This window comes from Mytilus californianus, unplaced genomic scaffold (genome assembly GCF_021869535.1).
Source record: "Mytilus californianus isolate M0D057914Y unplaced genomic scaffold, xbMytCali1.0.p SCAF_4, whole genome shotgun sequence".
Lineage (NCBI taxonomy): Eukaryota > Metazoa > Mollusca > Bivalvia > Mytilida > Mytilidae > Mytilus > Mytilus californianus.
Window position 1 is genome coordinate 65,388,749 of NW_026262690.1, and position 13,742 is coordinate 65,402,490.

The following is a 13,742-nucleotide window of genomic DNA, read 5'->3' on the forward strand; positions in this document are numbered from 1 at the left end:
TTTTGGACTCACTTTTAATTAGATTTAAAAAACTAGATGTGTTGGAATGACATGAATGGCCATGCTCCAAAAAAAGCTCCAAGCCATTTTTAGGAATGGAAATTTTCAAAGGCAAAAGCGCGTTATTTCTGCAAAAATCAGCTTAGAGAACCAAACGTAAAATAGTAGACTTGCATACTAAAAATCAGCTCAATATGTGAAGGGCGTTTTCAAAAAAAGTCTCTATAACTGTTATTACAAAATTTTCAAAGTCAAAAGCCCTGTATTTCGGCCGAAATCAGGGGAGTGGAAACAAATGTAATCTTGATCTGTAACTCGTCATAGTAGACTCACATATTAAAAATCAGCTCATTATGTGGAGGCGTCTAGAAAAGTCTGTATAAATGTTATTTTCATGAAATATCTATGTCCAAAGACTGTAATTTTGGAGAAAAAAATCAGCAGCGTGGAAATAACTGTTTGTTGCAGAATGATGGAATGACAGAATGACTTATAAGATTAAAACTATATGGCCCCGACCAAAGTTGGCAGGGCCATAAAAATTCATAAAATTGCACTTTATGATATACTGTTTTCCTTGGCTTGTAGAATTGAGCTGACTTTTGGTTCATGTGATCAATGTTTAGATATCCTTTCAGTGTCTAGTTCTGAAGACTGATAAATTACTTCATGCAATGAAGTTGAATCATTGGCTTGTTGTCTCACCTGTGACAGAATTATGGAGAAATAAATGATTCAGAAATTAACTTGTTGTCTCAACATTTTCCAGCAAAAAAAAACAGAGGGACGAAAGATACCAGATGGACAGTCAAACTCAGAGATCGAAAACAAACTGACAATGCCATGGCCAAAAATAAATAGACAAACAGACAAATAATAGTACAGATGACAGAACATAGAAAAATAAAGACTAAGCAACACGAACCCCACAAAAACTGGGGGATTGAGTTAATGTTTTTAAATTGTGTGTAGAAAAACTAGAAAGACTTGGTTCATGAGTAAAGAAATGGACTGTTTCATGTAGTAAGCTAAATCAATAGAAAAAAACAAATTGTTAAAATGGTGTTGTATTATATTGAAGAAAGAGTTTAATGATGTAATAGTGTCAAAAGAAGGCAAAAACACCCATCAAGGAAATCATCTAGTTGCAGTGCACCCTTTCACCATTTATTTATATATGACATGGCAGTTCATTATATAAAGAACACAATTCAATGTTTATTATTGGTTGCTGTCTATTATATCTGTTATTGGTTTATTGGTTTGTCATAAATCACTGTTGAAGGCCATACAGTGACCTATACTATAGTTACATCTATGTCATTTGGTCTTTGATGGACAGTTGTCTCATAGACAATCATACCACATCTTCTTATTTTCATATGTTGTATGTTTAATAAAATCACTATTGAGTGTTTGGTTATTCTGCAGTTTAGGTAAAGTCATTTGAAGTAGTAAAATATCCTACAAAGAAAATAAAGACAAAATGCTAGAAACGTATGTTCTACTTTTATTGACTTTGCTATAGTTTTATTGTCCTAACAACAGACAGTGAAAACCCTGTTGATCATATTTAGTATGGTAGCATCACTTTTTATAAATTCATCTATTTTCGTGAGAACCAATTTGCTTGGATTGAGGAAAACTTGTACTTTCGTTGATATTTGATTTTGTTGTTTTGTCAAACTTGAAAGTCTGCCTATAGAAAATTTGAACTTTGATGAATATATGTATATGTGGTTAACCTATTCCAACGAAATCCACGAAAATCGGGATACCATGAATAATAATGAATCCACGGTATATCCTACAGATTGCCTGCAAATGCTTTATACTTTCCTGTATAAAATAACAAGTGTCTATTTATATTTCTTTTATTTGATCCTTGTCTGAAACAAGTTTTGCACATCAATAAGATTTTCACTTAATTTATAAACATTTGAAAATTTTGACTTTTTTTTCAAAAACAGATTACAATAAATAGATCTATAACAACAAATATTGCTTTTAATTTTACATATGTCTCTCTTTGATAATACAACACTGCTTTGAGCTCATTCAGATACATAAAGATGGTTACATTTATACTTCCAAATACACACAACTCATTCACCACACACACACACACACACTTTTTCAAACGTTCACTACTGCTTACATGTTTATACTACATGTATTTTGTATACACCATTTCATTGTTTCTCCAGTTCTACATTTCATATGATAAAAAAAAATGGACACTCTTAATATAGTTTTGTCTAATCAAAGTTGATTATTCATTTTAATGGAATGTGTTATTTTGCCATTCAGTATATCATTTATTGTGGAAAGGGTCTAATTTACAGGTTGATTATCCTGATAAATGTAAAATAATGTATTTCTTGGTTAAAATATTTTTTAATTTTTGATAAATATAATTGGTGCTACCATAATTTATAAATAAATTTCTTTTTTGAACCTTTTGATTGATTGTCCACATATTATTGTAAACTAACTATTATTTGCGAGTGATTCATTTTTGCAAGAAAAATAATGTGAAAATAAATATTGGCAAATATGTCAAACTTGGACAATTTTTTAATTAATTACATGAACTAGTTTAGAAAATTGTGAAGGCAGATTGCAGCAAAATCGGCAGAAAAGGGCTAAACGTGAAAACAGGTTGATTTACAGTTTTTAATATGGTTTTTTAAAACTGACTTTAATTATTAAATAAGGTATTAGACTGTTCATATTGAGAGAGTTCCACACAAGCGTTTTACTGGAAAGACTTAAAGTTAGGATACGAAGCTTTAATTTTCTCTTAAAAAATGAAAAAAAGAATTAGAATTTAGAACACAGATTGTCTCATAGAAGGCATTAAATTAATAACTTTACTGTTTAAAATAAATATATGAATCGCTAAAGGTTTAATGTAGTGTTTCATATTAATCATGACCAAAATAGAAAAAAATATGATTTAATATAAGAATGCCTTAATTTCTAAAATGCTTGTAATTGCATGAATATTATTTTGTAATTAATATATTTTAAGATTTCTCTTGGAAGAATATTGGTTCAGCCTTGGTTGTTTAACATTTTACACCAAAACTTATGGAAGTGTTCACTATTTTACAATGGACTGTTTTAAATGCAATTTCGAGACCCAAGTTGCTCAGGTGAAACTCAGGTTTATTTTAATGCAAATTCAAATGAAACAAACAGTTTCAGTTGGGCAATATTGATCTTAATACCTACCAGAGGTTTCAATATCTCTATGTTAAATTCAAAACTTTACCAACTCCAAGAAAATTACATAACACCTATAAATTTTTGGGCGTAACTGAAATATGTTTGGTTACAAGAACTGTATAACACAACTTTGCTGTTTTAGCACATTTGGGATGTCTTTAGCTTGGTCAAAGTATGTTGGTCTTATTCTGTTGAACAATATACTTTCAAGATGAACAACAGCAATAAAAGTGCTATTCTGCTTTATTACTTCTCTCCTATATGTGAACAATCTATAATATGTTTAATGTTATCTTCCACCCATTTCCCCATTTGAAATGGCATGTTATTTTCAACAAGTATAAGGTAATCTGTTTCCCTACTGAATGTTCAATTTTTTTTATGAATAAAAGGAAATGTAGGGTTAACATCAATGAGACAGCAACCCAACAACAACAATAAAAAAAACCCATAGACAATTGTAGGTTAGCGTTTGATTTTCACTGATGGACAAGTGTATGTACTATACATCAAAAACTAAATCACCCCAAGTCACTATTCTGAAGGCATTTAGGGAGAGAAAAATCATGACAAAGTGTCATTCATATAAACAGTAGAACTTAATTCTTATTTTTTTTTATTTTGGAAAGTCTTGATTACTATACCTTAGCTATTGACTGATTTATATTTCAACAAACTTGAATATGAACACATAATAATCAAAATTGCACATATTTTTTGAGAGAGGTCAACTGGTCACTGCAATTTTTCTGGAATGGTTCTACACACTTATATACAAAAAAAAAGATACTGATCTCACGGAATGTTTCAAATGGCCATTTTATGATTTTTTACAAATGATAATAATATTTACAATCATAATAACAAAATAAACATATAGCATGAGATTTACAAGTGTATAAAAAACATCTGTAATGATATATATATACCAAGGGATCCAGCCCCTTTTGTCAGCACTAAATTCATTTGTACATATTACAGTCGTACTGTCTAGTATATTTTACACAAAACAATCTTGTTACATCTTTATATAGTTTTATTTTTATGCTCATGAATCACAATAATATGAAACCACATTGTAATGGCCTTTGTTTAACCTGGACTAGTTAGTACTTTTTATGCACATCAATTAATAGAACGTTGAATAATATTAAACCATATCTTGACAATAACCCAATGTAAATTACTTTTATTAATTAGGTTTAAAACTTAATTGCCAATTTTCTTATCAAGCAGTTGAGGAGTATTGCATTTACTGTAGTTGATATGTAAAACTTATGCAAGTCTTGATTGGTGCTCTTTAGAGGGGAATTACAGGTTTTTCCATTGTTCCAATGGCATCAAAATAAAAACTGTCAAACATAATTCCACATTGCAATTTTAGAGGAATAAAGTTTTAGACTGTAAATAAAACTAGTAAAATATATTACACAGAATAAAGGACATATGCTTCTCATTATTCAATTTATAATGAAAAAACTTAACATAAAAATAAAATAAATTATATTTTAGTCATAAAAAATAAATAAAGCAATATTTGTGTAGTAAGATAAATTGACTAGAATTATTATCTAAAATATTGGTTTGAACAAAGGTTTTATTTTTTTCAACAGTAATAAAGTTTCAAACAGTAAAAAGTAAACAATTATAGATAAACAACAGGAAAAAATCATTGAAAAAAAACCTTAAAAACAGGGTTATCAGAAAAATATCTAAGTTGCACTAAAGATAAAATAATACATTTTTTCATAAATAGATAAACAATATCTCAATGGTTACATACACAAAGTAAATCCTAATATATCTTATATCTAGAAGGTTTCTTTTAAAATTCTGGTTTTATAATAATAAAAATTATCTTAAGTCTTCTACTTTTTTCCAGGCAACTAGACTTTGTCATATGTCAGTCCTATAGAACTGCTGTCAGTCACCAATGATTATTAATTTACATCACAATAGCTGCTTGATTGCCAGGTCTGACATAGAAACGAGGCAAATTAGCCAGCAACGACAAAATTAAGGAATACTTCATAATTCTATATCATTTTGAACACTGCCCAAGTACATGTTTTTGAATGCTTTGTTTATTATTACCTCTCCCTACTTTACAAATATATACCAAACTTAAACACAAGTTAACTAATTTATTTGCAACTGACAAATTCCAAAGTTAAATAAAAATAAATCGGTACCAAAATCAATCTGCTTCTTGGAAGATTTCAGATTTAAATTGAACTGAATAATTACATTTTGTAAAAGAAAATTAGTTAACACATATAAAATTTTGGATGAATTCATGACAGATCAGTCTTGTTTTAGATATCTTGACCACTAAACTCTGATGAGAAAATAACAAATTCCTGTATGCCAGAAGATCAATTTCATACTGACGTTTTTGCAAAGGACTAAAGTAAGACTTTAAATCCCTTTCCCTAACCTTAAAATATCTTTATTATATCGGTAATTAACAAACAGTATGTTAGGTTGAAATAAATAATTTATGGAAAAAAGTTTTTAAAACATTTTATATATATTTTAGCGTTGGAATGTAGTTAATCACCTTGGTCTGAGCAAATTAACATATGGTAAACAGCCACTGATTTTGAATGATTCAATAAATGGAAATTTACAATGAATATATACACAGCACAGAGTAATTTCTTACACAGATACCAATTGTATTGGATGTAGTGTATGTCTATGGTAAATCAGAACTGCTTTCCTCCAGTCATTACTTTAGTCTATATTGCACAGAATTTTGGTCCACCGATGCAACAGTCAATATAATGATTGTCAGTATAAGCACTAACATTGTAGAGAAGAAAAAAAAATGTTTTCTAAAATTTGTCAGATTTTATTTAAATTACAATGTTTGCTTAAAAGGGTGTTAAAATAACTAAGGCAATATGCTTCAATTGCTGCTTTGACATTTCTTTCTAACTGATGTCAACCAAACTTATATTTATAGAGCCTTGGCAAATATGATAGGAAAAATACCCAAAAACACAAAACATGGAGGGCATTTTACATGAAAAGAAGTTTCCCTTATAGTCCATCAGAATTTTCTACGGTCAAACTGAATAAAATAATGTTTAATTTGTTGTTATATCACTGGAGCAAAAAGTCTATGAAGTCAATATCACATCAATCCATTCATTTAAGGATGTTCACTCCTCTTGTTTTTGAATTTTTGTCAGATATTTGGAATCCTCTGGTTTTATCCATGTAGTGCTAATAAAAAATTTCTCATTAATCCTTACTTTTCTTCTCATAATTTTATTACATAGTCTAAAAAGCCATATTTGAAAATCTTATAAAATCCTTGTTATTTTTTCACTGTTTTTGAAAGAAAAAGGTGCGAATGATAAATGTATGAAAAATCTAGAGAGAATCATTTCCCACCAAATTTTCAATGGCTTATATCTCGAAAACAAGCACATGGACCCTTCATTTTTTCTGCTTTTTTAGTTCCTTCATTTATATACTATCAATTTATAACAGTCTTTTAAAAAGCTTGTTATTTTGAAACAGAGTAGCGAACATCCTTAATTTAGCCCCTATGAGGACAATTCATATTTCACACAGGTCTGTTTAAACTTTTTGATTGAGTAAATAATAAATGATGACACATCTAATTATTTTCAGGGAGATATCAACTGCTCTGATTTACCATGACAAAATTTAGTACATGTGAGGTATATTTTATAAGATTTGCTTAAGGGGAGGTAATTATGAAATTCCTTTGTGCTGATACAGTTGTTCATTATACACAAAATTGACACAACTCTGTAATCTGGAATGCTATATTCATATATACATTAACAGAATCACAGCCATAGGTTTTAATCATGTTTTATCATTAAGGTGTCTAGTAAAATTGGACCTTTTTCTTCATGTAACAAAATGACAGGGCTTCAAAAACCTAATGAAAATATCCGTTATAAATATAAAATATCAGGCGATGTAAAACTGATTTTCTAGTTCTCAGGTACTATAAGTGTTGATCAATTTTCTTGTATGTGGAATTTCTATTTTAATTTTTTGAGTAACTTAAATAAATATATGTGGTATTAAAACCACCATTACTTTGGTGGAACAAGAAGATCTTTGGTCACATCACCTAAAACTAGTTGTTCCACCTGAGCAACAATCATTTCAATACCTCATTAATTTTTTGAATAATTTATGGTAAAAAAAAATGTGAACTGACTAAAAGCAAGGAAATTAATTTCCACTTGTATAAGGTTTAATAAAAACATGCCAATTGTATTTTTTCTGTCAATATATGCCATTTTTTCAGGTGATATCTGAGAACTATAGTTTATTCTATATTCCGGTGTGCTTTTGATTTGATTTCAAAAGCATCTACAAACAACAAAGATGTAACTTTTTTTACTAAAAGTCTCATGCAATGAAACTCTCAAGTTTGCACTGTAAATAACAAAATTCTGATTAGTTAACATGTAGGTAAAAATGTTTGAAATTGATGTTATCTTTTCATCTCTAATTGGCTGAGACCATCTACCGGTTTTTTAAATAAACATCAATATGTTTTCTTGGTTGCATCTTTATCCTTAAAAATGATTGAAATGTTAACATTGCATCAAGTTTTTACATTTTGATTGCATTTTATACAGACTGAGTATTCTTTTTTCAATGACAAATGACAAACCTGAGTTTTCTTTTTAAAGAAGAAAGAATGAAGTTTTAAAATTTATAAAGATTAAGCAGAGTGACTTAATAACTGAAACTTTCCTTCTATAAAGACTTTTTTACTTAGCTGAAACTCGATCTCAATCATTTTACAATGAACACTGCTCTACCTTTATAAATTTTCTTGCAACTTGTCATTTCTTTCATATTGCAACTTAGGCTTGTTTGAAACCTGATACTGTTGTTCTTCAAGTAAAACTGTTTGATTCAGTTGACTTTGCCAGTTTTACAGTAAAACTGTTTGATTCAGTTGACTTTGCCAGTTTTACAGTAAAACTGTTTGATTCAGTTGACTTTGCCAGTTTTACAGTAAAACTGTCAGTGCAATTTTTATCAATTTATTTTTTTTTGCAGCTCCAGTGACAATCTGAATAGAATAATTAATCGCAAACAACATACATAAGGTAGAGCAGTTTTTGCTATAAACATGGTTTTGTTATGTGAAAAAGGAAGCACCTGTCACAATTACTGGACTGACTGGTTTCTGTATATGTTTTGTAAATCAATAGAAAAATACAAAATATATTTTGTAATGTGGTAATAGATATAACAGTATCCTCCTTTTCAGAGGTCATCACTAATAGATATAACAGTATCCTCCCTTGCAGAGGTCATCACTAACTATAATCGGTTTCCATTCACATTAGGAATCATTTTCTGGAATTGGAAATGTACATTTTTCCATCTGGACTTGGAAATGTTTTGTTCTCTCCTATACACATTTCATCTGTTTTGTAGCACAGAAACACAATTCATTTGTTTACTCTTTTGCAGAGAACAAGTGTTAAGGTCAAAGTTCATCTTCACAGTCATCACAATGTTTTGATAAGATTTGGAAGAAATGCACCTTACACATAATCTGAACACAATATTAGGATGAATGGTATTCCTCTATCACATGGGAATAGTGCATTATGGGTTTGTAAGTTTTTTGGCAACATACTCCATGGTATACTAAAATGAAATTCATGATTTTAGACTGGTTTCTTACTCTATAAAAATCATTTCTTTAAAATGTTTTGTCCTTAAAAAAACTATAAAAGAGTTGTTTGATTGTTTAGAAGATTCAACAGTAACAAATCATTTATTGCTAATTCGTACTTCTGTACGACATTTATATTATAACAATTCCTGCTGTATCATACTTCTGTATGACGCTGGGATTTTAACGAGTCCATCTGTTCTAGGATATAAGTCAGTGTATTGTTCCTTATACTCCCCATTTGTGATTTTAAAAGTTTGATTTTCTCATCTTTTGCTATCAACTTCTTTCTGAGCTTTTCATTTTCTTCTTTCAACTTGTCACGGGCCTGAAAAATATAATAAATAATGAATTTTCAGAACTTTCAATTCTGATGTTTAACAAACTTGATTTTTTCTAATTTGTTTTCAAAACATATTCTAAAAAATTGGTTGCATGTTTTTCAATCAAAATTCTTGTTCTCATTGTCCAATTTGGAACTATACACTGCTAAAATTTTGTAGTCAAAAATGCTGTTTCTTCTATGTAAGTTGTATAGCAATAAATTTGCATTTGAAGCATGACCACAAGTAACTGTACAATATTTTCCATTACTGCTTTTTTCTTTTTTTTATGCAATTTTTCTACCAACACATTATTTTAATCCATATATAAAATGGTCATTTCATTATATTTTAGGGTTCACGAGAAAATATAATGCTTAGAACTCTTAGCTAAAACTTATCCCCGGAATCTGGAATGTTGACTTAGGATTTTTAATTTGAAGCAAGCCGTTTCCCTTGGGTGATAGAATTACTGGTTTTGGGAAGTAATGATAATCTTTTTTGCAAGCATCATACTTGTAATCAAACTGAAATGTTTGCTAATCAATGTAATAAAAAAAAATCTATTTTCTTCCAATTGTAACTGCGAATCAGAACTACTTCCAAAATATAAAATAACGCTTCAAATGATAATTAAATAGCCAGATTTATTAGTTCAAAAAATAATTAATGTAAAGGGCTATAGCACAAATAATGCTCACTACTGACCTTTGACGTTTGTAGAAAATTTAATGCATTTGTAAAAAATTATTTACAGGACAATTTTAATGAATGTTAAAAAATGTTTTTCAGAATCAAGGTGAAATCTTTTCCTAATTCAATTTTTGTAACTAGTGACAATTTTTCTTGTTCACATCCGTGCAGTGGCAAACTTATCAAAAACAAATATATTCTAAATTCACATACCCACTAATGGCATTGTCAAATTCTGGAATACTTGTTCTTTATATACAATGCTATGCTTTGAAATAACTAGTTGTAGTAATAGGGTCAAAATATCAAATAAAGCATGACGATTGATTTGTTTGTTAAGTATCACTGTTAACATCCATGTTATACAGAACATGCATTATACGAACTTGTTACTTGTATATTTTGACATGCCAAAATATGGTTCTATTAGTAAAAGAAAGATGAAAGATTCAATGGACTAAAGATTTGCCTTATTACATTTACATCATTTTAAATAGCTAATTCTCGACTTTTAATGCTGTGAATCAGTACTATTTCCAAGCATGAAAAATTATTTGTTTCACTTAACCATTTAACAGTGAGAATCATCATTATGGAAATGTGCTTCAGGCTAAAAAATATGATCTTGATGATGGAAGAAAAAACTATGGGGGAGGGTTGGGTGCCACAAACATGTTAAACTCATCAACATTCTGTATGTGCCTGTCCCAAGTCAGGAGCTTGTAATTATCTTGCTGGCCTTTGTTGCTGTATATCATATTTGTTTTTGGTTCATTGTTTTGTACATAAATCAGGCTGTTAGTTTTCTTGTTTTAAATATTTTAAATTTGTCATTTCAGGGTCTTTTATAGCTTTCTATGCAGTATGGGTTTTGCTCATTGCTGAAGGCCATACAGTGACCTATAGTTTCTAACTTTTATCTCATATGGTCTCTGGTGGAAGTTTGCCTATCTGGCAATCAGACCACATCTCCTTATTTTTAAATTAAAGATATGCATGATTTTTTTTTTTATATAAAAAGTGCAGTTCATTTCTTTTTCAACAATTTGAGTATTTTCTCCATACACAAAACATTACATATAAAAAGGATAGTTTACACAATCTTAAATTTGTAAAGATAACAACAAGTTGTTTTCAATAACACTACACAGACTGATCATATATTATGAAAACAGAAAAAAAGACATAACATCTTATTATTTTTATAATAATTAAGCAATGCCCCATGAAAAAGCAAAAACCAATGTTGTTACTAAGCTAGAAATTTAAAGCCACTTACTGAATGAACAAAAAAATGAAATGATAATGAAGGTATGGAACAAAAATTGAAATATCTATATATAGAAAATTATTAGCAGATTTTATTTAGAAATTCATAGAAATTTTAATGAAAATTATCTCAAAATCTTCTAACAATTTTTGGTATTTAAATCTATTTGGCTGTGCTTTATTGCAATATAATGAATAGAAACTAGTATATAATTAAAATATACCTATATCAGGTATTGAATGCGTTGTTTTATGTACAATCTTTTTTCAGAGGTAAAAAGAACATGCTAAAGAAATTTATACAGTTAAGGTTTCTTTTTCACTTACATTGTGTTACATCAGAAAAAGTAGCATTCGGTTGAGGTTCTATTTGTTTAATTCGTATTACATCAGAAAAAGTAGCATTCAATTGAGGTTCTATTTGTTTAAGTCGTGTTACATCAGAAAAAGTAGCATTCAAATGACAGTTTTGGTTGAATAAGGTTCAGGAAATAAAATATGAGTTTTTATCTAAGATCATCTAACATTAAGGATTGAACAACATACACATGAAAACATTCAACTTATACTTCAAATGCAAGGTTACCAAAGTTTGATTTCCATTTCAACAAATTTAAAGAACTATTGATCAAAGTTGTACATGAACATATGAGCTGCTTTGGATAGAAATCAACCTTAGGCAAATGAATATCAATACATCTGTTATCCTATTTCAGGTTGAAAAAAATCTTTGTATTTAGATGTTCCAAAATCAATCAAAATCTACATGTATACATATATGTGCACTTGCATAAGGTTGATTTCTTTCCAACACAGCTCAAATGATAAAAAAAAAAAGAAATATGTAACATGCTGTTACCTCTAACTGGTACAAAAAATACTTTGTATAAATTTGTTGAAAATAGAAATTGTGAAACAGCTGAGCAGCTGAAGTAAAGTTAAGCAATGGGATGACAACATTTTAACACTTACTGATCCTCCTCTTGTGTTGTCTGAGACTAAAATATGTATACTTCAATAAATACATAACCAAATACAAAATAACCTCTGGAGTTATCTAAAGACTGCAGATAAAATATTTATACCCCCAAAATTAGATAACAAAATAAAATGTTGTATCTGCTGTTTTCTGAAACTACAGATGATGTGTGTATGAGGGTCTGGATGGGATTTACAAAATAAAGAATAATGGGTAAAAGGTGCAGAATGAAGGGCAAAAAAAAAACAAACTAGAGGCTCTAAAGAGCCTGTGTCGCTCACCTTGGTCTATGTGCATATTAAACAAAGGACACAGATGGATTCATGACAAAATTGTGTTTTGGTGATGGTGATGTGTTTGTAGATCTTACTTTACTGAACATTCTTGCTCCTTACTATTATCTCTATCTATAATGAACTTGGCCCGGTAGTTACAGTGGAAAATACTTTGTAAAAATTTACAAAAATTTACAAAATTTATGAAAATTGTAAAAAATTGACTATAAAGGGCAATAACTCCTTAAGGGGTCAATTGACAATTTTGGTCATGTTGCCTTATTTGTAGATCTAACTTTGCTGTACATTATTGCTGTTAACAGTTTATCTCTATCTATAACAATATTCAAGATAATAACCAAAAGCTGCTAAATTTTCTTAAAATTACCAATTCAGGGGCAGCAACCCAACAATGGGTTGCCTGATTGGTCTGAAAATTTAAGGACAGATAGATCTTGACCTAATGAACAATTTTATCCTCATCAGATTTGCTCTAAATGCTTTGGTTTCAGAGACATGAGCCAAAAACTGCATTTTACCCTATGTACTATTTTTTAGCCATGTCGGCCATCTTGGTTCGTGGGCGGGGTCATCGGACACATTTTTTAAACTAGATACCCTAATGATGATTGTGGACAAGTTTGGTTAAATTTGTCTTAGTAGTTTCAGAGGAGGAGATTTTTGTAAAAAATTACAAAAAATTACGAAAAATGGTTAAAAATTGACTATAAAGGGCAATAACTCCTTAAGGGGTCAACTGACCATTTTGGTCAAGTTGACTTATTTGTAGATCTTCCTTTGCTGAACATTATTGCTGTTTACAGTTTATCTCTATCTATAATAATGTTCAAGATAATAACCAAAAACTGCAAAATTTCCTTAAAATTACCAATTCAGGGGCAGCAACCCAACAACGGGTTGTCTGATTGGTCTGAAAATTTCAGGGCAGATAGATCTTGACCTAATTAACAATTTTATACTCATCAGATTTGCTCTTAATGCTTTGGTTTCAGAGATATGAGCCAAAAACTGCATTTTACCCTATGTACTATTTTTTAGCCATGTCGGCCATCTTGGTTCGCGGGCGGGGTCATCGGACACATTTTTTAAACTAGATACCCTAATGATGATTGTGGACAAGTTTGGTTAAATTTGTCTTAGTAGTTTCAGAGGAGAAGATTTTTGTAAAAGATTACAAAAATTTACGAAAAATGGTTAAAAATTGACTATAAAGGGCAATAACTCCTTAAGGGGTCAAATGACCATTTTGGTCAAGT

General features: G+C 29.6%; 1 protein-coding gene across 3 annotated transcripts in view; it reads right to left on the reverse strand.

The window, feature by feature from the left end:
• Positions 1-1,858: 1,858 nt before the first annotated feature.
• Positions 1,859-13,742, reverse strand: part of LOC127738358 (ras guanyl-releasing protein 3-like) — an 82,370-nt gene continuing 70,486 nt past the window's right edge. For 2 of the 3 annotated variants that reach the window (XM_052249563.1, XM_052249564.1), the window contains exon 18: positions 1,859-9,254. In XM_052249563.1, coding sequence (XP_052105523.1) covers positions 9,084-9,254 — 171 coding nt within the window. In that variant the 3' untranslated portion in view covers positions 1,859-9,083. Of the gene's footprint in view, positions 9,255-12,183; positions 12,210-13,742 lie in introns of all 3 variants that reach the window. The other variant, XM_052249565.1, reaches the window with a different exon arrangement.